General features: G+C 37.0%; 1 protein-coding gene across 3 annotated transcripts; it reads left to right on the top strand.

The window, feature by feature from the left end:
* Positions 1 to 26,131, top strand: ZNF326 (zinc finger protein 326). Of its 3 annotated transcripts, XM_087719324.1 has the most exons (11): positions 1 to 129; positions 4,290 to 4,413; positions 6,329 to 6,734; positions 9,488 to 9,683; positions 12,534 to 12,635; positions 17,679 to 17,793; positions 18,564 to 18,711; positions 19,403 to 19,502; positions 20,664 to 20,794; positions 23,641 to 23,736; positions 25,355 to 26,131. In XM_087719324.1, the coding sequence occupies exons 1-11, from the start codon at positions 114 to 116 to the stop codon at positions 25,640 to 25,642; spliced, it is 1,722 nt and encodes a 573-aa protein (XP_087575450.1). In that variant the 5' UTR covers positions 1 to 113; the 3' UTR covers positions 25,643 to 26,131. The 3 variants fall into 3 exon arrangements, with proteins under 3 accessions (XP_087575450.1, XP_087575452.1, XP_087575451.1); XM_087719326.1 differs by lacking the exon at positions 12,534 to 12,635 and having other exon boundaries at positions 9,488 to 9,617; XM_087719325.1 differs by lacking the exon at positions 12,534 to 12,635.

The following is a 26,131-nucleotide window of genomic DNA, read 5'->3' as shown; positions in this document are numbered from 1 at the left end:
CTCCTCTACGTCGCTCGAGCGGAAGCTACGTCACAGGGAACTCGCGAACGCCGCGCGTAGAGCGACGCCACTTCTAAACCGCGCTTAGAAAACCCCCGAGGGCCGTCGTCGCCATGGATTACGGGGAAGGTGAGGTTTTTTGGGGGGGGATTTGCCGTCGCGGCCGTGGAGCGCCTTGGCCTCCAAATGGCGGCGGGAACAAACCGCAGCGCCGGCGGGAAACGAGCGTGCCGGCCTAGTGTGTGTGTGGGGGGGGGGCAGTGAGAGGAGGGGGGGGGGCTTCTCCTCTCAGCCGGAGGCGCGCCATGTTAATTCACGAAATTCCCGGCGTGGGTTTCGACACAAAAGGCCCAGGGGAGCCTGAGGAAGGCCGCGCTCCTCACAATCCCCGTCCCCCCCACGACCCCCTTGGCCTAGTCTACCTTACCGTCTTTAATCCCAATCCCGGCGCGAATTATAGTCCCGCTTGAAGTCACTAGTCATATTGAAAGGAGGGGGGGGGACGACAAAGGGCGTGGCTTTCTGGAATGGCGTAGTAACTGATGGCGACGAAGACCCTCGTATAAACCTATTCCGAACCTATTCACCGGCCCAGGAACTGTTAGGTTTTTTTTTTTTAAAACTCGGGCCACATCTGGATGGCCGGAATTTTAACCGAGGCAAGAAAAAGGTTTTTTTTCCCTACGGTAGATCTCCGGGCGGAGGCCCCGCTACGTCACCTGGAGTCCACGTGATCCTTGCAGTTTTAGGAAAGCTGGTCCTTCCCCACGTGGGGAGGAATGGGAGCGAGGGATGCCCTCCTGGAAGGGCCCCGGAGCCGAACCGAAGGGGGGAAGTTTTGCTTTTTTCCCGCCTGCGGATGGGAGGTGGTTCGGCCTCAGCGTTTCTCAGGAGGAGCGTATTCGATTTTGTTGCTGTTTTCCGGGCGTTTTTTTTTATTTGATTTTAGAAAACTTATATTTTCTTAAATATAAAAAATAAATAAATTTATATATGGGTTTGGGTGACACCGGGCCGCTTACAAAGATAAAAACCCAATATAATTCATATTGAAATTGTTTCCTGATTAAGTGTTTTATCTTATGATTCTTGACAAAAAAAAATTTTTATGTACACTGAGAGCATATGCATCATATACAGCCAATTACCTCCACTAGACCGATTAGATCCCACAGATTAGGCCTCCTCTGAATTTCATCCGCCGGCCAGTGTCGACTGGCGACTACCCGGAGGAGAGCCTTCTCTGTGGCTGCTCCGACCCTCTGGAACGAACTCCCCGTGGAGATTCGAACCCTCACCACCCTCCAGACCTTCCTCAAAGCCCTTAAAACCTGGCTGTCCCGACAGGCCTGGAGCTAAAGAACTGTTGCCCCCGTCTCGAATTGGTATGACTGCTGTGTGTTTTTAATTATGTATTGTTGTTTTGTGTCGTTTTTAATTTTTGTTTGGTATCCCCCTTCCCTGGTTTGAGTTGTGAGCCGCCCTGAGTCTCCCTCGGGGAAAAGGGCGGCATATAAATAAAATAAACATTCAACATTCAAAGACGTATCCAATCACACTTGGCCAATAAAGTATTCTATTCTAACGAAAAATGGTAGAGGTAGTCGTCAACCTAATGACCACGATTGGGCCCAGAATGTGTGTTGTTAAGAGAGACATTTGTTAAGGGAGTTTTGTCCCACTTTAGGACTCTTCTCACCGCATTTGTTCAGGGAATCGCTGCAGTTCTTAAATTAGTAGCACAATTTTTAAGTGAATCTGGTTTCTCCACTGACTTTGCTTGTCAGAAGTTCACCAAAAAGAGATCACATGACTGGGACACTGCAACTGTCATAAATGTGAGTCAGTTGTCAAGCATGTGACCATGGGGATGCAGCAATGGTCATAAATGTGAAAAATGGTCATAAGTCACATTTTTCAGTACTGTTGTAACTTCGAACGGTCACTAGGTGAACTGTTGTAAGTCAATAACTTGTAATACCCCCTCCCCTACAGCAACAATGACTCAATCAAAGAAACCACTGGAGGGGCTGCATCACTTTCTGGGGTCAAAACCAGGTCTTTAGGGCCTTGCAAAAGCATATATCAAAGTGAGGGTCAAACTTATTTCTGTGTGGATGATGTTCCACAAAAAGGAAGCAGAACTTTCCTGGTATTTGTTAGATGAACCTCCTTAGTAGAGGGGACCCATAGCAAACAAACTTGCTGTTACTGCTGGTTGTCACATTCTGCTATCATAAGAAGATATTTATAATTCTTTTTTTGCTGGAAACCTGCTTTTTCAGATATAATTTGCTAAATCAGCTGCACTTTATATAGGATGGTCAAATGAATATATAATCCTGAATAAAAATTAAAATAACTCCTGAGATTAAACATTTCACTGATACTGTGGTTATTGAGTAGTTTCATGGAAGCAGTAGAATACTTTTATAGAAGTTGATAGTTTTGGCTGGTAAATGTATAGATACATATATAAAAGTTTATATGGCCAGAATTTATTTGCTCTGTGGAATAAAAATAGCTACCAAAAAACAATATAAGGAGCTCAACAAGAAACTTGCAATCATAGCTCTGCCTCCTCTAACATTTATTTGCTATGCATTAATTAACTAATGATGTGATAAAAACAGAATAGTCATAAATTTCAGTGTAAGAAGTTGAAAAGTATTTAAATCCTCATGTATTATTTTTCCTCCCATTCTAGGAAGTGGGCATTAAACTAGTTACATCTCACCAGAGCAGTGGTGGGTTGCATACGGTACGCCCCAATATGGGCGTACCGGAGCCTACCTGGAGCACTGGGTATTGTTCCTGTATGGTGCTCCAGAGGGCCCAACCGCCCGCCCGAGCTCCTTACCTGTCCTTTTAAAGCCTTCTGCGCTTATGTGCATGGCGCATACAGCACTTGTGCGACGCTCCGCCAAGCAGCTGGAGCGTTTTGGAGGCCTCACTGGCATGTATGACACATGTGCGCAGCACGTGTGTCCATGTGGAGGACGCTGGGCCCCATTGTAACTGTACGAGTTGGTACGGGATCCGGAACCCACCACTGCACCAGACCTGGATAAGAGATAGATGAGGATAGTTACGATAACTGACTTGCTAGAATTTTCCAGGGTCTACTCATCTGGGAAAGTATAAAAGGTTTAGTCTGACAAGATTCTGTCTATTGGATGTAGTGAGATAAAGATTTGGATTGTTCTATGTCTTTCTTGAGCTGGGCCTGACAATATGCCACTTGGGGACAATTGCTAGTAGCAAATTTGAAGTTGAAAGACATTTGTGTGGATAAAAAATATATTACATAAAAGTTTCATAAAATGTCCCTATAAACATTAATAAAATGTTCTTTTCCCAGATATTTCTTGGGTATGTCTCATGTATGGTCTCATTTTATTTAACTTTGTCTCTCTTATTATCAAACTTGTATGTAGCTAATTAAAGCATTTGCAACATTTTGTTCTTTGTGCAAATTCCTTGCTATTCCATGTGTTCTTTAAATCACTGATAAAGGTTTTCTAGAATTTTAATTTTAAAATTTATCAGAAATGTTTAATATGATTAGCTGACTTGCATTTAATAGACCCAGGTAAAAAAATAAACTCTATATAATTTTAAACCCTGTATTCATAACAGCTAAAATTATGAGAAAAGAAATATTTTATTGAGGAAAATGTAGTGCAGCAGGCATAATATAACATTTACTATTGAACCACAAATATATAACATTTACTGTTGAACGTCTTGGAAGAAGCAGAATTTTAATATTTTGGGCAAAAACCTTCTTGATCATCCTATGGCCCTTCTCTAAGATTTTATTTTTTGGGGGGAAACAAATAAATATGGAATGTTTGTGCTTCATTTGCTTAGTCTCATCTCTTCTAGCTGCTTTTCTGCAAATTAGCGTTCTTAGTTGAACCAGAAAGCAGAGGACAGATAGTTTTCTTTGTGTGATTGAATTTGTATGGTCTTGCTGTCTAGAGGTAAGCATCTTGGTGGTATCTTTATTATAAGTTCTTGGGACTGGAATTCAGGTAGGCCTTAACCTACAACCATTCTCATAAGCAAAATCAACGGAGAAAGCTGAATTCATTTAATGACCATATGAGTTATTTAACAAGCGTGTGGGTCACTTAACAATAGCAGTAAAATGGGGTGCAACTCACTTAACTGCATTGCTTAGCAACAGAAGCTCTGGTCCCAATTGTGGTTGTAAATTGAGGAGTGCCTAATTTACTAATCTGCAACAGTTCAGTAATCTTAAATCTCTTTCTTTTTTTTTAAAGAAATGGACCGTGATTATGGACATGGTGCCTATAGTGCCCCAAGAGCTATGGACTCTTATATGAATCAGTCATATGGAATGGAAAGCCATGGAGGCAGCGGTGGAGGAGGAGGTGGCGCTGCCAGGTAAAATACTGAATCATTTGCTTTGTATGTCAAAGATAATCTAAATATATTCTGAAGTATACCTCTATCCAGTTTAAGTGTTCCTTGAGCATATTGCAGGGTATGGTGCATTATTATGCAGAAATGTAATGTGTAGCCTATTTTAAAATAATTTTTATATGAAAAATAATGCTGCAATATATGTTTTATCTCAGATCTCTTTTAAAATCTATTTCAACAAATGATTTTTAAAAACCTAGCAATTAAATACTAGCACAGAATCTAGAACTGAAATGCTCTTAATTGTATCAGAACTGCTGTGTTTGCTTCCCATTCTGTTTGAAAGGAACACTTAAATTTAATTTGAATAGTAATATATTTTGCAAGAATATTCATTGGTAGACAGCTTTTCATGTCCAGATTATTTTATTGGCAGGTACTAATTACACTAAAACACACTTTTGTGCAGTGTTTTAAAATTGTTCCTAGCACTATAGCAATATTTCTGGCAAAGTTTGATTTTTCACTGTGCCTGCAGTTGATGTCTACTAACATCAGATATAATTTAATTCTAAATTTGGCTTTCTTGTAAGAACTCTGCATTTGAAACAAAATAACTGTATGATATATTAAACCTGGTTGCAGTCTCATTTGCATATCCTAATTCTTTGATGGCAGCAAGAAGAACATGGTTGACAATTTCGATTCTTCCAGTTTTTTGTGGCATTGATTGTTAAAAGAATTGGGAAATTAGCTGTATAAATGCACAGTGCTTTTCAACAAATAATATAACTAACACTGATGTAAACTATTTTGAGAATCGAGAAAATGTACCTACCATTTAGTAATCTGAATATGGTTGGAATTTACTGAATGCATTATATAAAAAGTTTATTGTTGTAATGGACTGCTTTGTAGTTGGTATTTTTAATATGAAAGTTTTGTATTTAAAGTATGAACTGGAAACAAGATAAAATTAGCTTTCTCATCATATTGTGATTTTTAATTACCTGCATTTGAAGTTTCTTTTCAAGTTCTTTAATTATGAATTAAAATATAGTTAATACTTTGGAATGAAAATGAATTCCTATTTCCGTGCAGTTTATGACATTGATGTTATCCTGTACCCTTTTTTCTGTTCTTCAATTAGTATCTTTTTTTAAATGCTACATACAGCTTTTTGGTAATATAGTATTTGCATGTAAACAGCCTTTCTCTGTGCCAAAGGGTCATTAATATTTAAGATTTATTTTGACTTTTCAGTTCTATAAAGGGTGTTTGTCTTATTCCCTACAAACAGAGGCAGGTGAATCTACAACCTTCCAAATGTTTTCAAAGCCTAACATTTCTTAGCATTTCATTCTGGGGCTCATGTCCAACAACATTTGGAGGGCTATAGATTCCCCAGTCCTCTCTGATACATTGTAAATGTAATAGAAGATGAGACATAGTTAAGAAAAAGTATTTAGATTTCTTCTGTAAGATATAACAATTATGAACCATTGAAATAGCAAGTTAAAATAGTTGCATTATTGATACTGTCACAGCTTCTTAGTTGAGAGCAAAGTCTTTCAAATGCTATTGAATTGTTTTTGGCATGACTTTAAACAAAAGACTTTTATGAACCTTTAAAATATGCAGGTGCCTGCATTCGTTAGACTAGGTCTGGGCACAATAATGAGGTGAAATAATTTTAAGCAACTAAATTTAGTGAAATTTAGGCATTCTGAATTTTAATACTATCTTTAACTGAAAAGTGACTCAGATAGCTTTCTGTCTGATCACAGCATGGAAATGCCCAGCCCTAATCAAAGGAAACCCTACCAAAGTAAAATATACATTGATTTTAGTTGATAAATGTCAACTGATAACTTGTCTTTTGAAATGTTTAACTTTAGTAAGCTTACTTTTTTTTTCCTCACTGCAACTTTTCCAGGTTTGGACCTTATGAGTCTTATGACTCCGGGTCTTCTCTGGGTGGGCGAGATCTGTACAGATCTGGCTATGGTTATAATGAACCCGAACAAAGCCGCTTCGGAGGTAGTTATGGTGGTCGATTTGACAGCAACTACCGGAATAGCCTTGACTCTTTCGGAGGTAGAAGCCAGGGCGGGTCTAGCTGGGAAGCACCTTACTCACGCTCAAAATTGAGGCCTGGGTTTATGGAGGACAGAGGAAGAGAGACTTACTCTTCCTACAGCAGTTTTTCTTCACCCCATATGAAGCCTGCACCTGTAGGCTCTCGGGGGAGAGGAACGCCTGCTTATCCTGACAGTGGATTTGGAAGCAGAAACTATGATGCTTTTGGAGGACCATCAACAGGCAGAGGCCGTGGCCGAGGAGTAAGTACAGAATCTTTTCAGATTCTTTTCACTAGTCACTCTTTTAAACCCTTTCAAGACCATAGCATTAAAACAAAAGCACTGTATATCACACTGCAGTTTTTGCCAAACTCTTAGGGTTGATGACCTTCCAATCCGGTTTGGTGTTTACCCAGAACTTAGTACCCTGTCTCTCTCTTCATTTACACAAGTAAATGTACTATAAGATTAGTTGCTAAGGTTTTATCATACCACTTTTTTTATGAAAAGTGAATATTAAGGCATTGGGTTTGGTCTAAAAGGGGTTAAAAGGAATTGCATTTTTCCTTGTTAACACTAGCATCTTGGCTAGTGGGAGAAGTCTTGAAACTTTGTAAAGGTTAATTAGAACCTTTTTTTCGTTTTAAGTAGGTTAAAGGTGCAATGTATGTATACTATTTATTTTAAAGGATAAATGCCACAGAACAGATTTTGTTGAGGCAAGAAGCAATTAGTTCTTCCTACCCAATTTTAGCTTACTTTAAGGTCACTTAGACTTACATGGAAGGGAAGATTTAATACATTCAAGCATTAAAAAAGATAATTTCAAACCATTATTAAAGGGATATCATCAGAATTGTTCATGCTGAAAGAAAGGTAACACTGTACTCAACTATGTTAGTTGTGTTCTAATTCAGTACTAGATGCGCTCACATGCTGGATCTAATGTTTTAGTGCACGTTCAAAGGAACAATTCAAAGATTATTAACATATCAAATATTACCCTACCAAATCAAAACATCACTAACAGCATTTTAAACTTCAGAAGATTCAAGTTATAAGATGATGTCCCATTAACTTGCTTTATAATTTCATATCTGAATTTATATAGAGAGTTTCATTTCAGTTGATCATTAATAGATGCTCTCTTAAAACTTTTTAAATATTGAATTTCAAGAAGTTGGCCTTAAGAAAACAATTACAAGTTTAAAGTAGATTGCAGGATTAAATGTAAATTGGAATATTTTTAAAGTTTTCTGCATGCCTATTATATTTTAATTGATTTATCTATGTAATGATACATCTGAAGAGAACAATTGGCATTTAATCCATAGATGTAGGAACCCTAGTAATCTTTCTATAATTTGTTGCTAAAGGAATAAGCTGATTTGTTTAGTCTGTAAACAGTTGCCCCTTTTCTTGAGCTTAGTGTTTCTCTTAAGTACTAACTACTTTAAGAAATAAACTGCTTATTTCTGTGAAATGCATTGCACCTTTAATAGATTCTGAAAATATTTGCTCGTGCAAATCTACATCACCTAGAAAGTGTCCTTTGATGTATGTAATATGCAGGGTGAGAATATTGCTAGACTGTTATTTACTAGAACTCAGTTTGTTACAAAGTGACATATAGAACATATGCATGGATTTGTTTAGTATAATGATCTCTAACACATTGTGGCCTGCTAGGAATAAATGCTACTCAAAGTAAAGAAATATTGTATAGACGTACTGCCTTTATTGTGTCTAAGGTTTACTATTAAATATTTATGGCAGTTTATTTATTTCTGCTTATATAATATCACTCATCCAGTCAGATGAGCCTATATTACCGTCAGTAGAATCTTGTGTGTGTTTATTCAGAAGTAAGTGCTACTAACTTCCAAGTAAGTATTACAGATAATTTAGGAGCCTAAATTATAGCTATTATACTCATTCCTTTTCTTCAGTTTGTTTTATAATTCAGTGCCTTAAAATCAATGAATTCAATCATGTAGGTTCTATTATAAGATAGATGTCCAAATTAGGATTAGATTTTTTTTACTGCTTTATTGATATTCTAAACTTTATTTTTTCCTTTTGAAACAATTTGATCTAAGAGGAGCTAATATTTTATTTTGCTCATTATTCCTTCTGATATAATTAATAGTTTTTTAAAAAAATCATTGAGTTTACATTTACTACACAATTATCTCAACACTGGGGATGGATAGACACACACAAGCTGCTGATCGGACTGAATTGTTCAGTTTTCTAATCAGTTTTAATATGTCATGCATTGTATTAGCTTTACTTGTTATATGAGTGGGAAAAGAAAAGACATTTTATGAAGGTAGCTTTTTATTTACCTAAATTAACTGCTTTAATGCAGGGCTATTTTACATATTTATAATATATAAATCTTAAAATCCCTGACTCACATAAAAATTCTATGTGTATTTACTTGGAAATTACTGTTTAGTGAAAATAGGAGTATATGAGATATACTACTTTAAATATATATTTTATATAAGTAAAAAGTTTCATAAATGAAACTGGAATCCCATTACAATTGTAAAGAGAAAAAAAATATTTGGATATTAACAAATTTTAAACATAGGCAATATTATATACAGAAAACCCTACATACATATTCAGTGAGCATATTTTAAACCAAAATATTTTAAAACTTTAATCATAGTAAAATATATACATATATACATATAGTTTTGTAGAAATAATTTTTCTTCTGTCTGTTTGAGGCATTATTTGGAGAATCCTGAGAATGAACCTGGGTAAAATTCTAAGGCTCATAGTCTGGACCAATGATTTTGAATAAGCAGAAATCCATTTGATATAAACACTTTAAATAAAATATTTTAAAAACTAATCAGTTTGCAATCCTGGTGTGTGTTAACTGACTAGTATTGCATTTTTTCTTGAGTTAAAATATTTTAAAATACGTTTTTATATAAGCTAGTTTGTTTATGGTCAGCCATATCATTTTCTAATACTTGGTCTTCACCTATTTACAGTATATGGGAGACTTTGGAGGCATGCATAGACCTGGAATTGTGGTAGACTATCATAACAAACCCAGTAATGCAGCAGTAGCTGCACGAGGAATAAAGAGAAAAATGATACAGCAGCCGTATAATAAACCAGGTGGGACATTTATCAAGAAACCCAAACTGACAAAACCTAATGTGAAGATGAACCAAAACAAACCTAGTAAGTAATTGAATGAAAGATGTGAATTACAGCTCTATTTAATATTTTCTGAGAGGATACATTTATAATGCATTGCTGTACCTCATTTTCCAGTCTCAAAGCGTCCCTTCTATTACCAGTTGTTCATAAGGATTGACCTCGGTGGCACAAATTAAATTTGTTGAAAGATAGTTACAAGATATTTCACCAACTTTGTGCCTATATACTATGCTCTTGATTAAGGAAATTTAATCTGTTTATATGTATGATTATTTTCTGACTTTTTATTGTGAAGACTACTTGCTATGTGAGATGCTATAGGGCTGTTATCAACAAAATAATAGTCCTCCCAAATTTAACATATTCTCTGAACAATTACATTATTACTGAAATTCATCCAGAATGTTATGCTTTTAAGGAGGGACCCAAGTGACATGCCAGTGAATGATTTTTTTGCATGGGTTTTTATACTTTAAATAATTATTGATTGGATGCGCCAAAAGGTTTTGATTTGTGTTATGAAATTTGAGAATAAAATTGCCATAGTGCTTTTCTACTAATAAAGTATTGATAAGATAGCAATAGCAGTTAGCTTTATATACTGTTTATAGTGCTTTACAGCCCTTTCTAAGCAGTTTACAGAGTTAATATATTGCCCCCCAACAATATGGATTCTCATTTAGGATGGAAGGCTGAGTCAACCTTGAGCTGGTCAGAAATGAACTGCTGGCAGTTGGCAGAGTTAGCCTGCAATATTGCAGGCTAATATCAATGAACAGTTTATATAAAAGAGGATAAAACAAACTGTAACCCAGATATAGAGTATATACAGATACTGTGTTTCCCCGAAAATAAGACTTGGCCTTATTTTTGGGGATGTCTTATTTTTGAGGTGCAGGTCGAAGCGATTGTGGTCACCTCATGGCTGTTGCTGTGTTGCAATATTTTTGGAAAGGGCTTATTTTGGGGGGAGGATTTATTTTAGCGCATGCGCTTAAAAGCCCTATTGGGCTTATTATCCAGGGAGGTCTTATTTTCGGGAAAACAGAGTAGTCCTCGAATTATGACCACAGTTGAGCCCAAAATTTCTGTTGTCAAGCAAAACATTTGTAAAGTAAATTTTGCTTCATATTATGACCTTTCTTGCCACAGTTGTTCAAGTGAATCATTGTAATTGTTTTAATTAGTAACATGGTTGTTAAGTGAATCTGGCTTCCCCATTGACTTTGAATCTGAGAAAGCTGCAAAAGGGAATCACATAACTCCAGGACCTCAACTGCCATAAATATGAACAAGTTGTCAAGCATCTGAATGTAAATCATGTGACATGGGGATGCTGCAATGGTCATAAGTGTGAACTATTATCATAAGCCACTTTTCACAGTGCCATTGTAACTTTGAACAGTCACTAAATGAACTGTTGTAAGTCAAGGACTATCTCTTAATTTTAACATCTGAATTTCTAATAAATATTTAAATGTATTTTGAATAAAACTAAAACAGGAACCGTAAAAGCTTTGAAGAGGTGTTTTGCAAAAAAATTGAATTAGCCTAGACTTGGTTTCATTGAAAAATAACAGGTCTTTTCAGTTTCACCTGGTGAAATACCTTTATATAAAAGCTGCACATTATATAATTGTGCTATTTCTTGCACTACCTTTATGGGTTCAAGTTGATTGTTTTGATAACAGTAATCAATGTGTCAGATAAATAATCTCTTGCTTGTGGTATACTGAGGATTCTTACTTTTTAGTTACTGAGAATTTTATCAGGTATTGATTTGAGAGTAGTCCAACTACCAGATGAATTTTGCCAAAAATAATGTCTTCTGCTGCTTTTAGAAAAACTTTTTCTAAATGCTTCAGTTGCTAAAATATATTTTGCAGCCCACAAGTACCGTAAGAAAACATCTGAAATTGAAATTTGATCCTAAATTTCTTTTCCCCTCTTGTGCTTTGTCGTTGTATGTAATCTGTATGATATGAGGTGTGCTGGAAATTTATTACATAAAGTTTCTTGTTTTCAAAAATTGTGGACATATCTCATACTGTGTAATAAGCTTTCCATTAAACTATCTTACACTGATAAAAATCTGCACTCTTCTTAATAATGAAGCTAAGTGGATTTATTTCTCCCTCCGATTGTATCATTTTCAGATTTAAAGTTTGTTTAGTCTGCCAGTATGTCTGTAGATCTATTAGGTAGTGGTACTTTAGCGATTGTTTACATGTTCCAATCTCAGCTGTCCAAATAGAGGTATCAAGTTCATATATGGACTTGAACATCCCTTCTCCGGGTCTCTGCTAGACTAGGATTTAAAGTTGCTGAGCTTGAAACCCAAGATGTAGCAATGTGTCTCTGCAGAAGTCAAGCAAATAACTTACAAAGAAATTAAAACGCAATTTCATTTGCATACTCTTTGAGCTTCAGAGATAAGATGCAACATTAGAAGTGTATCCCTATGGAGTATTTTGGAGGGTATTGGGGATGTTTTCTGGGTGGCAGGGGTTAGAACAGTGGTGGAGAATCATCTTTTTATTATCAAGCTCCATGATCGCAGGAGGGGGAAAAAGTGTTGGACTGTATTCTAAAGTTAAGCAGAGTTGGTAGTGGATCATGGCTTGTTCCTTTCTTCTCCTTGTTCTCCCCCCCCCCCCGCCCCGACTTTTCTTGGTCGCTTGTTAGGATTAAAATTATGTCCCACTTACATAAATAGTAGTTTGTTTTTATTTTGATAAGACTTTTAAGTTCTGCTGTTTTTTTATCATTCTACGGATTTCATACACAAGAGACCAACTGCTAAGCATCAAGCAATGTTTCTTTAATGGGCAGCTTTCTATCACTACACCCCCCCTGTCTTTACAAATGCAGAAGAGATTCTAATACAGGAAGAAGCAGCTTCCTCTGAACAGTGGATAAATGAAAACAAGAAGAAACCCCGGAGGCAAAGAAAGGGTGGAGCGGGAATTTTAGGTAATGGTACTTTAATTATTTAATTATCAATTGCAAACCATTTTATTCTCCAATAAAGAGAGTTCTCCTCATTTCTCCCAATTGCTGTGTATGTTTTCCCCACAAGCTTGTGTAAACAATGTATTACGAACTCTAGCTGACCAGATTATGTGGGCTGAAGTTAAATATCCAGATTCACTGTGTTAGGAGATTTCAACAGTGCTAATTTAAGAAAAAGCTACCAAAATATTTTCAGCATGTCAGTTGTCCCACTAGAGGCGAGAATACGGTAGACCATTGCTACACAACATTAAAAGATGCTTATCGGTCCTTACCACGAGCTGTGGGACACTGATCATTGCATGATTCACCGTGTACCTGCTTATAGACAAGGACTTAAAACCATGAAACCAACAATTAAATCAGCGAGATCTTGGACTCTGGAGGCAAAGCTAAAGCTACAGGCTTGCTTTGATTGTACTGACTGGAATGTTTTCGAAGATATCTCTGCAGACTTGGATGAACTCACGGAAACTTTAACGTCATATGTCAGTTTTTGCGAAGACCTGTGTGTGTCAACCAGAAACCTGCGAATCTACAGTAAGAATCAAACCTTGATTCACAGCTAAACTTAAGCAGCTGTGTCATACCGAACAGGAAGGCTACAGAAAAGGCAATAGAATGCTGTACAATCAGGCCAGAAATATATTAAGAAGGGAGATCCGAGCAGCAAAAAGAAGCTGCTCTGAAAAGCTATGGTTCTCAACAAATGAACCAGCGAACATGTAGAAAACTCTTAAAAATATCCCTGGTTACAGCAAACCTTCCCATGCTGAAGGAAATCAACAACTGGCAGGTGATCTGAAAGTGTTTTACTGTAGGTTTGAGAGAAAACTACTGCCACCTATCCACAAACCCCATCTCAGACGCACCAACAACAGCCAGGCCTCCTACAACTGATCCCCATCCCACTGGGCCCACCACTTCTGGTGATTACAGAAATTGAGGTGCAAGGTCTATTTCACAGACAAAAGACGGGAAAGGCACCAGACCCAGACAAGATAACTCCTTCTTGCTTAAAAGCTTGTGCTGACCAACTGGCCCCCATTTTCACCCACATCTAATAAATCACTAGAGGTGTGCTATGTTCCTTCTTGCTTCAAACCCTCTACTATCATCCCAGTGCCGAAGAAACCATCAAGGAACTGAATGACTTCATACCGGTTGCTCTGACATCTGTAGTTATGAAAATCTTTGAAAGGCTATTGCTGGCCCACCTGAAAACCATCACGGATCCACTGTTAGACCCCTTGCAATTTGCCTACCGAGCAAATAGATTGACACATGATGCTGTTAATATGGCTCTGTATTACATCCTGAATGTCCCAGAACCTATGCAAGGATCATCTTTGTAGACTTCAGCTCAGCATTCAATACCATCATTCCAGATATTCTTCTAACTAAACTAAATCAGCTAGTTGTACCTGACCACACTTGTAAATGGATCTATCATAAGCTTCCTAACAGACAGAAAGCAGCAGGTGAAGCTAGGCAAAATCATATCAGATACCTGTACAATTAGCACAGCCCCCTGTCCCCCAAGGGCTGTGCTCTCTCCACTTCTCTCTATATACCAATGACTGTATCTCAAAAGATCCCTGGGTTAAAGTACTGAAGTTTGCAGATGATAGAACAGTGATCTCATTCGAGGCAATGACGATTCTGCATACAGATGGGATATTGAACAAGCCTTATGGTGTGACCGGAACAATCTTGTACTAAACACTCAAAACCATAGAAATGGTGGTTGATTTTAGGAGAAACCCTCCTATACTACCACCTCTTACAATACTAGACAACACAGGATCATACATATTATACATATTAATAGAGAAATCTTCACGTTTCTAGGTTGTCATATTTCAAGATTTAAAATGGACACCTAACATCAAAAACCTCATTGAAAAACTGCAACAAAGAATGTTCTTTCTGCGCCAACTCAGAGAGATCAAACTGCCCAAGGAGCTGCTGATTGAGTTCTACAGAGGAATTATTGACACTGTCATCTGTACCTCTATAACTCTATTTTGGCTCTGCTACCAAACAAGACAGACACAGACTTCAACGGAAGTAAGACCACACCTAGAATTCTGCATCCAATTTTGGTCACCACACTATAAAAAAGATGTTGAGACTCTAGAAAAATTGCAGAGAAGAGCAACCAGGATGATTAGGAGACTGGAGACTAAAACATAGGAAGAAGGGTTACAGGAACTGGGCGTGGCTAGTCTAGTGAAGAGAAGGACCAGGGGAGACATGATAGCAGTATTCCAATATTTGAGGCACTGTCATAGAGAGGAAGGGGTCTAGCTATTTTGCAAGGCACCTGAATGCCAGATAGAAACTTTACTTCCTCCCTTGAGTTTTAAAGAGGCTAGAATTTTTCTGCTGAAGAAATGGCTATGTGGTTATTTCTTCCTTTTCTTTTCCCTTCCTTTGGTTAATTACAAACACACTGGAACATCTGAGGTGTGTGTGAGCTACTGGAATCGGCAGACAGGCAGGCAGCCTTGAATATTCAGCCAGTTCGCAGAACTCCACAATCAGTTAAAAGATGGTTCTTCCGAACTGGTGCGAACTAGCTGAATCTCACCAGTGACTATAACCTTTTCACAATTTATATTGTTTTATATAGTTACCTAGTATGATTTGATTGCTTATTTAGTACCTATAACTAAGTACTGTATCTTATGATTCCTGATAAATGTATATATATATATATTTTCTGTACACTGAGAACATATGCATCAAAGACAAATTCCTTGTGTGTCTAATCACACTTGGCCAATAAAGAATTCTATTATATTTAGTGTTAGAGAAAATTGTAAGGTTGCAGGCTGGATTCAAAATCTCTAAAGGCACCAAGACTTTTAGGTTAGCAGTTCCCTGTGCTTTGGCTAGGTTATATATGCTAATAACAATAGCGTTTAGGTTTAGACACCGCTTTAGAGTAGGGCTGTTTGTTCTGTAAAATAGAGTGCTTTTGCTGCTACAGGTTGCAGTGTATGACCAGGCAGGCGTATGTATCTCTCTTATCTTTTAAAAGGAATCGAAGACTCATTAACTAAAGCCTGATGTAAGATTCAGATTCTTAATACTAAAGAATTGAAGGCCGTTCAATTTGTTAGTATATTCAAATGAAACTCATTTTTTCCCCACAACGAATTCAGTACAGAGAGCACTCAACTTATAGAGAAATCCGTTTGGTGACTGTTCAAAGTTACAATGGCACTGAAAAAAAAATGACATGATTGTTTTTTACACTTTACAACCATTGCAGCATTCCCATGGTCACATGATCAAAATTCAGATGCTTGGTTACTGACTCCTATTTATGAAGGTTGCAGTGCCCTGGGGTCATGGGATCATGTTTTGTGAACTTTTGACAAAGTAAATGGGGAAGCCAGGTTCATTAAACAACCATGTTACTAACTGAACAACTGCAGTGATTCACTTAACTGCTGTAAGGAGAAAGGTCATAGAATAGGGCAAAACTCAATTAACATCTGCCTTGCTTAGCAACAGAAATTTTGGGCTCAATTGTGGTTGTAAGTTGAGGATTACCTGTATTGGTCATCCTAAGCTTTCTTAATTTCAACTATAATTTGTGACAGTTGATAGAGGTATGTGTCTCTTGTTCAACCAATGGGAATCAGAAAGCGTTCCCAATTTCTCTGCTATTAGATTCATATATTCTTTCTGCTCATGTTTAGATAATGGAAATTGTACAGTCATTTCCAAAAAATATTTGTGTAATGCTTTAGTTATTAGTTCCACATTAGATGGCTTTGTCAATTGGGAAATTGATAGCTCATTTAATACCTGTTTTTAATAAGGTAGACTTTTATTTCAAAGTGACAAGTAAGAGGGAACAGCTGTTTGGCTGCTTGAAAATCATGTCCAGATCGACAAATAAACCCCCATTTGACATATGGACTGAAAGCTTGCCTCCCTTATAAGAAGGCGCCTTAAATAGAGAAAAATACTGAAGTTACTTTTTCTGGCATTCAATCAGATGTTTGGAAAAATAAGGAATGTTATACATTTTAATATGTATGTTGATTTTCCCTAGCCGTGTAGGGAAAATTAGGTCTATTTCTGATTTATTTCTTTAACAAATTTTTGTAGAGCTGTCCATCTCACCGAATGTAAGACTGTGCAGCATACAACTAACACAACCGTAAAAACATTTCAAAAATAAAAGTAAGCATGCAGGATAAAAACATCCCATTAGACATAATACAACCATGGGACCTCCATATGTGCTGAAACACATACCTGCAGGTCGTTCCGAAAGGCTAACAAGGATGGGACTAACCTCACCTTAATGGGGGATGATGTTCCACAGGGTGGAAACCATAGTAGAAAAGGCATGTTGTTTGGGTCCTGCCAAATGGACCTCTTTAGCAGACAGGACCTTGAGCACCCCCTTCCTGCTGGACCTGGTGGGACAGGTAGATGTGGTTAGAGGCAGATCCTCAAATAGCCTGGTCCCAGGCCACGTAGGGCTATGTCATAGCAGAAGTTCCCCTTTTTGTTTTGTTTTGTTTTGTTATTGATTATCTTACATGCATTCTCTTGTCTGTTTCTGCAAGCTGTCTTCACAATAAAACCGGCAAATATTTAGTTTTAACAAATTTTATCTAACAATAAACATGAAATTATGGTAATTATAGCCCCACCATTTGAGGCGATCTCCCATTGTTATTCTCAGCATTTACTTAATGCCTTTATTATTTTGTCACATTAAGGCTGGACTTCAATTCTAGATATTATTCCAGTGAATGTGGCCCTTAAACATAACATGTATCACAAAGTGTTAAAAATTGCATTTTTTCCTTTTAATTCAACAGCATCGTAATAGATGCCATCATCCCATATGGCATAAATTATCCCTCCTTAAGATATTCTAAATAATGCTGAAAGGTAGTAGGGTAAGTTCAAATTTTCCCTTGGTTAAAAGTCTAGAACCTAAGTATTTATTTAACTCTTAATTGTTTTTAGGCGTCAAGCCAGAAGTAAAAAATGAAGAGGAAGAAAAACGTCGAATTGAGGCAAGAAGAGAGAAGCAAAGGCGTAGGAGGGAGAAAAATAGTGAAAAGTATGGTGATGGTTACAGGTTTGTAGAGGAAATATTGTGAATTTGTCCCACCCATAATTTAAGGGCATGTATCATAACAATGGTACTTGCTCTAAACTGCCTTGGCTCTGTTTGTTTCATGGTGTTGTCTATTCAAATCTCAGTACTTATTCTATCATGTCTGCATATATCTGGGGTTTTGCTGGGGGTAGGGAAGGATGATTTATGGGGATAATAAGCCATTATATGCAGGAAATATTTTGAAATCCCCAAGAAATCTTCGACAAGAATAGAATGCCCGTAAGCCATCTTGAGGAGTCATCTTAATTGTTTAGATTAAATAGTGAAGAGTGGTTTTGTTAATGGTACTTTTTTCTGATGCTACTAGATCTGATCTGTAAAAATCTAGATAGCAAAGAGAGAAGAAAATTCTAGCCTTCTGGTGCCATCTGGTGGTTGTCTGGTTTCTTACAGTTCAGACTAAGTAACCCTCTTTTAAAAAAAAATGCATTACAGAGTTTTATTTTGCTTTATAAGCTAGTATGGTAGCTAAATGTTTGAGCCAGGAAATTTTAGATTCAAATTTCGCTTTGTCCATAAACTTGTTGCGATCTTCAAAACACTAACTCACAATCTCATTACGATGGCTACATTTGTCATATAGTTGAAAGATGTTAAGTACAGGGATGCATTTTCATTAGTGTTTAAATGCTTGATAAGATAATTTCATTAATCAGAATATCTAGTTCTCCTGATTCCATTAAAATTTCTACATGTTGCACTGACAATGTGCCTGTATCTTCTGCTAGAATGGCATTCACCTGCTCATTCTGTAAATTTCGAACCTTTGAAGAGAAAGACATTGAAGCTCATCTTGAAAGTGTTGTACACCAGGAGACTTTAGAGCACATTCGGAAACAGACCAAATTTGACAAAGTTGTGATGGAGTTTCTACATGTGAGTAGCTATTTTAATTCTGTAAATTCAGCTAACCAGTTCAATTAACAGTTTAATCTTCTGGGTTAAAAATCATCATTATAAACAATAGACTGGTGTAAAGCCAAACATAGCTATTATCTGTTTAAGAAATATTTCTACAGTGTGCTTTTAAACGATGAGGTTCATTGTGCGCATGTTGAAAATGTTTGATCTTCTAATGTTGTCATCCTAAAACATTTCCTGAAATCGAGCTCGGATGATAAATTCGCTTTCTGCCCTCCTGCACCCTTCATCTCACTGCTAAATCCAATGCTTGGTTAGTTATTTAGTCACACATTTTTACCTTTATATTCTTCATAGTGCCATTTGATCATAGTCTATCATGTGATAGGATTGCCAGGTCTATTCACAGCCACAAAGCTAAGAGCCTTTTGTTACTGCAATTTGTAGAAGTGCCTTATTCTGGCTGTGCAATTTTTGAGGTTTTTCCTGCATTCTGTTGGGGAAACAATTTATGTAATATTTTTCAAGGTGGGCGATGAAGAGAACAGGACTCCAGTATTGCAGAAAATTATATTATTCTTTCCCTAATTCCATAGTTATTTGAATCATAACTGTTGAATCTAGAATTCCACAATGTAGGAGATGACCGGGGAATAAGTGAAAATAATTTACAGTTCCTCCAAAATTATATTAATTTCTGTTTTAGGAGTGCATGGTGAATAAATTTAAGAAGACGGCTATGCGTAAACAGCAGACTACAAGCCAAATGGAAGCTGCTCAGATAACTGAAAAAGATGTGATGGAAGGCAAGTAGCCTATTAAAATAGGTGTTCTGTTTCAACACTGCTGTTCTAGCCTATATAGCCTCAGTATGCTGGAAGGTCAAATTGTAAAATCTTGGTCACTTCTTAGGAAGCAAAAGTAAACAATCCTGTTTTTTTCTTCCAACTTAGATTTAGATCCTTGGATTTCTGAGGATTTGAAAAAATTCATGTAAGATTCATTGGTTCTTATCTGTCGAATTAGCATGAAGGAAAAATTAGAAATCTGAACCTGTTTTTGAAACTTAAAATTAACAGGTTTTAGAATTCACAGTGTGAGGAAGAAATGCTGAAAAATTTAGCACAGCTGTATAGAATATATTTGGGGATCACTCATACATTTTATAGTTGTATGGTGCATACTAGTGAATTGTTTTGAATATTTGTCTCTTGATTCTATTATCAGCAAGTGGACTGGCCACAATAAGGCTCTCATTCTCACTGCAGATAGTTAACAACCACTCATTCAATAGCCGTTCAAAGGGAGCTGAACAAGTGGGATCTATGATAGATTTTCAAAGTTCCAACTCTGTCCCAGCACCATGACAAACAACACAAACTGTTCCCACTCTTGCTTGCCCCCCCCCCCAAAAGAGCCTGGCTGTGGAGTATGAGATCATGGCGATCTGATACACTGTAGTGCATGCATGCCCATATTCCATAGTGTCCATCAGGCAGCATCCACTTCTGACCATGCTTGTACCACAGAAGCCACGTACCCACCTGTTGGCCTTCTGGCGAACCACCCAGGACTTGCAACTTTCTGTAGGCTTCTCCGTTGCCTTTGCTTGTTGAAAGCAAGCAGGAAGAAAGATGCTAGCTTAATGTCCTGAAATCCTCACTTATTGATGGTAACCAAGACTGCCAGGATTGCTGTTGTTAAGTGTGTAGTCATGTTACACACTTCACAGTTGCGTTGTTTAGCAGTGGAAATTTTGGTCCCAATTACTGTTGTGAGGAGTTACCTATATGTAATTTCTTCTTCTGCTCCCCCTTTTTTATATTACTCAGTAATTGAATACTTGGAAATGTTCCCCGTTTGACTGTTCCTTTTTTAACTTTGCAAAATTCATATTGCTTCTTTTTTATATATTGAACCTGTTTTCTTTTTGACCAAATCTCAGACCTCCGTTATGTCTTTACTAGGTGTTACGGCTGATGATCATATGATGAAAGTTGAGACTGTCCTTTGCTCAGCATGCAGCGTCTATGTTCCTGCACTACACAGTTCTGTTCAGCAGCATCTAAAGTCTCCAGAACATGCAAAAGGAAAACAGGTAAAATGTATCTACTCAGTACAATTTCAGTAGAGTTGCAGGTGGCTAGAGATATATAGTCTGACTATTTGTCAGTTCTTTATGAAGAACCTTGATGACTATGTAAAATATTAGCATGATTCATTCCACTGCAAAGTAATCAGAAAATGTAAACGATATAAGTTACTATATTACTTTCCCTTGATTACATCTTTTTTTGAAAGGCCAATCTTATTTGATGTTGATCTATTCTTCAAATATATGAGAACTGGTAAAAAATAACATTTGTGTAAAGATGCTTAGTTTTTCTTTTCTTTCAAGGATGAAAAAAAAGATTGTTGCTAAGTTTTCATAATAAATATTGTTAATACAATAAATAGAGCCTTCTCCTTCCATATAAATAAGAAAAAAAAGTAATTTTGCTCCACTCTTTTTCATTTTTCACTTTTACTGAGATTTACTTTGTGTAACATTTGTATTCATTTTTATGTGCTTTTAAAAGTATAATATGGGGAGGATGCAGTAGCCTCCATTTGTTACCTTATGAATGCTAATCACACATCATCTTGTAAATAGAGGGGTCAGTCAAAGGGAAGGAAGGTGTGAGTTCTAGTCCCACTTTAGGCATGAAAGCCAAATGGGAGATCTTGGGCTAGTCCCTTTCTCTCAGCTCAACTGACCTCACATGGTTGTTGTTGTGAGGAAAATAGAAGGAAGGAGTATTAGGTACCGTATTTTTCACACTATAAGACGCTCCAGACTATAAGAGGCACATTAGCTTTAGAGGAGGAAAACAAGAAAAGAAAATCTGCCTCTGTCTCCCAGCGTCCATCCAGTATTTATCTGATTAGCATCCTTGCAGCAAATGGCAAACAGCCTGCCTCCCTTGTGTCTGCTATCTCTGACAGGGAACACTGCACTCTTCTCTGCTGAGCAGCTGATTGGCGGTTCGATCGGCCTCCCGGAATACTGCTGATCAGCTGTTCTAGGCGGCAGGAATTGCTTATCGCCGCCACCGCCCGTTCACCGCCACCAATAGGGCGGGGGCAATAGGTGATCCCCGCCACCTAGAGTAGTTGATCGGCAGAGAAGGCTCCAGTGTTCCCCGGAAGAGGCAACCTCCATTGCCTAGAACAACTGATTGGCGGTATTCTGATGAGAGAAAATTAGTTTGGTTCAGGATGGGGATATCCCTCCTTGACCTCTCATTAGTCTTGATACATTGAACATGGTACCCTTCTGAACTGGCAGAGAGGGCTGGGTGTAGGGGCCACTGTTTTGTGGTAGTTCTCTTTCCTTCAGAGATTGTTGTAGTTATTGATAGGGCTAGGGGAAAGTAATCTAATCAGAATTATTTCCTTTTTAACATCTACACAAAGTGTTAGATTTACTAATTTGTGGGCACAGAATGCAGTACCAGTTTGTTGATAGTTATGCATTTCTGAGCCTGGGTCACTCAAGTGAAATTGTCACGGTTTGGTCCTGCTGTCTTTAAGCTCTGAGGATCTAGATGTGGGTTTTGGCCTTCACGGGGCCTGGAGCTGGAAAGATTTCATCTTTGACTCCGGTCAGGGTTGTACTACCCTGCTTGCATTAGTGTACAATTTGAGGGGCTTCCTGGACTGAAATGGGACTTTGCAAAATTTCACTCTGTGTCCCAGTTGCACCTGTTCATGGGTTGGGGAGGGGAGCTTACTATGGTCATTCACATTTAGTTATCACCTAATTGGATTGTTGCAATTTATGTCCTCTGTATGGAACTGCCCTTGAAAACCTGGAAACTTCAGTTAGTCCATTCCATTGTGTACATATCACAAGGTCTCTATAGATTCCAGATGTATTTCAAGGTGTTGGTTATCTCCTGTAAAAACCTATAAGCATTCGACTGGTTTATTAGTGAGACCACCTTCTACCTGTCCCATACACTCCCAACAGGAAGGCTGCATTCACGTCTCTTCTTGGAAACAGTGTCATCTTGTGTGACCCAAGGGGTGCCTTTTTAGCAGCTGTTCCTGCCCTTTGGAATGATATGCCCTCTCCCCAATATGTGATCAGCCCCAGCCCTGTAGTCATTAGAAAGGCAGGTGAAAGCAGGCATTTGTGCCCAGGCACTTGGGTCAGGGTAAATAAAATTCCCAGTTACTGAGTTATATATTTTAGTGCCAATCACCATTCGTTTTGTAATGATTTTGCACACATTGTTTGTGTAGGGTGGCTTGGAATTAGAACTTTTAAATGAGGAGTCCACTTTTTTTTTTTTTAAGAGCACAGGTGCACACAATTCTTTAGTTCTTATTAAGTTTGTCATAACTGCATAAGGACAAAATGGGGTGGAAAAGAGATGTTGAAATAGAAAGTTTGTATAATGAGTAGAATGTAGTTTTCAAAGAAGTACCCACTTCTTTCCTTCCTCAAATTGGTTTCAAGGTCTCGGGGCGTATCAGAACATACCTTTAAAGTAAATCCAGGTTTAGTTCAGATTCTACAAATTTGTGAAAATCAGTTAATGAAATTCTATGCATACGTATTTAAGTTTTTCCCCCATTTTATCAGCCTAAACACTGTAGCTGCTTTAACATATAAGGGTTTATGGCTGTTTGCAGCCCTGGCCTTTCAAAATGATCAGTTCCGTAACATGCCTTTCCCACTTTTCAACACTGGAGATTCCATAGAATTAGTAATGAGTTGTAGTCCCTGCTTGATCAGTTTCAGTATAGATAGTAATAACAGATATTTAGATTTACAAGAATTAGTAAGAATTCAACTTTTTTTGAGATTATTTTTTTTCTTCAGTGACAACTTGATATATATGGCTAACTCAACTTTTGTTGTGATATTTTTTGAATGTTGCTTTGGAATATTTACAGACTTACAAAGAACAAATTAAAAGAGAAAGCGTTCTAACTGCTACCAGTATTTTGAATAACCCCATAGTGAAGGCACGGTATGAACGTTATGTCAAGGTAAGTTTGCAATATGGATTAATTTTACCATCAGCAGCAACAGCGATGATTAAAATTGATATGAAATTAATTTATTTGTATTTAACAAATCCAAAACTACATTTGATGTTGCTGAAAATGTAGCTCACATATTAATAGAAGGAAAGGCTGGAAAATTAAATTAATGTTAATAGATTAATCCACTAAATATATTTGTACATTAAGGTAGTATATATTTTACGTTAAAATATTTCTGAAGCAAGCATAATAAGTAATGTTGCATAATTGTCCCAAGGGTGCTTTTTTCAAGAGGCAACTGAACTTTCTAGTTTTTCTTTGAAGACGTTTTGCTTCTCATCCAAGAAGCTTCTTCAGCATAATTCTACAAATTTTAAAATTGCATGTGTCAGTTGCTGCTCCAAATGTATTTTTTTAAATTTGTTTTAGAATAATTTTAATGTATGATAAAAGGAAAAGAAGCCAAAAACAAGCAGGAAAACAAACAGAAAAACCCAGAAAGTTACAAGTGACGTAATTAAATCTTAAGATAAAAATGCTGATCATTCTTTTCATTGTACTAGTTGAGAGCTCGCTCATAAAAAGTGAATATATTAGAATGATCCAAAATTCATTTTGCTGTCTTAATGGCATTGAAAAGTAATCGTTTTTGCTGCTTTTGCTCCTTTCGAAATACGCCAGGTAGTTTAACAACTTGATGGCAATAGGTTTATTGGCTAGTTTTGATTTTAATTATTGCATGCTGCCCAGAGTCACTGTTGCAAGATGGGTAGTCATATAAATTATTTAAATAAATGCACATTAAAAAATAGTGACTTCCAACAGAAAACTGATATTTTCTATTTTGAAACTGGATTATTCTAGAATTTAAGTTTATCATGTAAATAAAGGGTAACATATTTTCACCATTCAATATGCTTCATGATGTTTGATCTAGGAAGTACAATGGAATTGTCAAATTTATCCTTCTGAATCTTTGATTGCTGCTGTTAAGCTACACTGTTACAATGTCTGGATTTTATGTCTCATCTAGTTGGACTGTCTAGAAGAACTAGATAAGGAAACATAGTTGTACTTTCTGCCCTACTCAGTGTATTGTTTTTGTAGGTAATACACTTAATTTCAGTAATAACGGCACTAGAACTTTTGAGTTCTGCACTGAGTTGTATTGCAACTTCTAGGTATTCCAGATTAAAAAATAAGCCATTGGAAAGAAGTGGTTGGAGATATACTGTACAGTATATCAGTTAAAAATGTGTGGTTTGTTTGAATGAATTACAAAGAACACTGCAAATAGACTTATATGATCGGTACATGAATTATGCTTATTATATGTTCTTGATTGTAAAGTAGTCTAAATTTAGTGGAACAAAATCGAGAAAATATAGCATGAAATGTAATTGTGGCTTTGTGTTATTTGCATTTTGATTTTAAATATTGTTAGCCACCATGTGAAGTAGTAGATGGCCATATAAACTGTATAAGTAAATATTGAAGCTACTCCTGCTTGTTTTCACCATGAATTGAGAATCCAATTTTAGATTTATTTATTTTTATTCCTGTCAGTACATATTTCAGTGAATAGTTCGTTTTTTGATTAACTTTAATTACTGCTTTTTAGGGTGAAAATCCATTTGAAGTCACTGATCAAAGTGCAGAACAGCAGGCAGAAGAAGAAGAAGAAGACAAGGCAAATGAACCTGCAGAAGAGGAGGAAGAAGAAGAGGCAGAAGGGGAAGAAGAGGCAGAAGGGGACGAAGAGGAAGAAGAGGCCGAAGCCGAAGCTGAAGCCGAAGCCGAAGCTGAAGCCGAAGCCGAAGAAGAGGAAGAAGAAGAAGAGGAGGAGGAGGAAGAAGAAGAAGCAGAAGAACAGACTGACTTCACCCTTGACCAAACGGAAGATAATTAAATAGGAAACATTTTGCACAAGCAGAGGGAAGTCCTACTTTTATTTTTCGGGTTCATATGGCTAACTGTAAAATTTATTAGCAATTACAACAAGATTATTGTTATTGTCAACCCTCTGCATGTACTTCATTTGAAGAATTTGTTTTCACTTTTGCTTAAAATTTTTTAATAGAACCTTTCTAGTGATCTCGCTGTTAGAACTTCCTATATTGTGTATCTTGTGAACATCGATTTTTTTTGTTTTTTGTTTCTTGATGTTAAGATTTGGATATAAATAAAGTAGTAAGTTTAAATCATTTCACCACAAAGCGTTTTAACTAAATGCAGGGTAAATAGTTCTAGAAGAAGCCTATTCAATATAGAATTATGTCGTGAGTGTGCCTGTCTCCTGGACTGTATCACTCATTGTAAAGTACATGTTATGACTTGTATTTTTGTGTGTATGTGTGATTCAATCTACTTGTTTGTAACAATAAAACATTTTAGAGAA

Source organism: Thamnophis sirtalis, unplaced genomic scaffold (genome assembly GCF_051295495.1).
Source record: "Thamnophis sirtalis isolate CommonGarterSnake01/CBP01778 unplaced genomic scaffold, rThaSir2_p1.2 scaffold_7, whole genome shotgun sequence".
In the NCBI taxonomy this organism is placed as follows: domain Eukaryota; kingdom Metazoa; phylum Chordata; class Lepidosauria; order Squamata; family Natricidae; genus Thamnophis; species Thamnophis sirtalis.
This window is presented reverse-complemented; position numbering and strand designations above follow the sequence as displayed.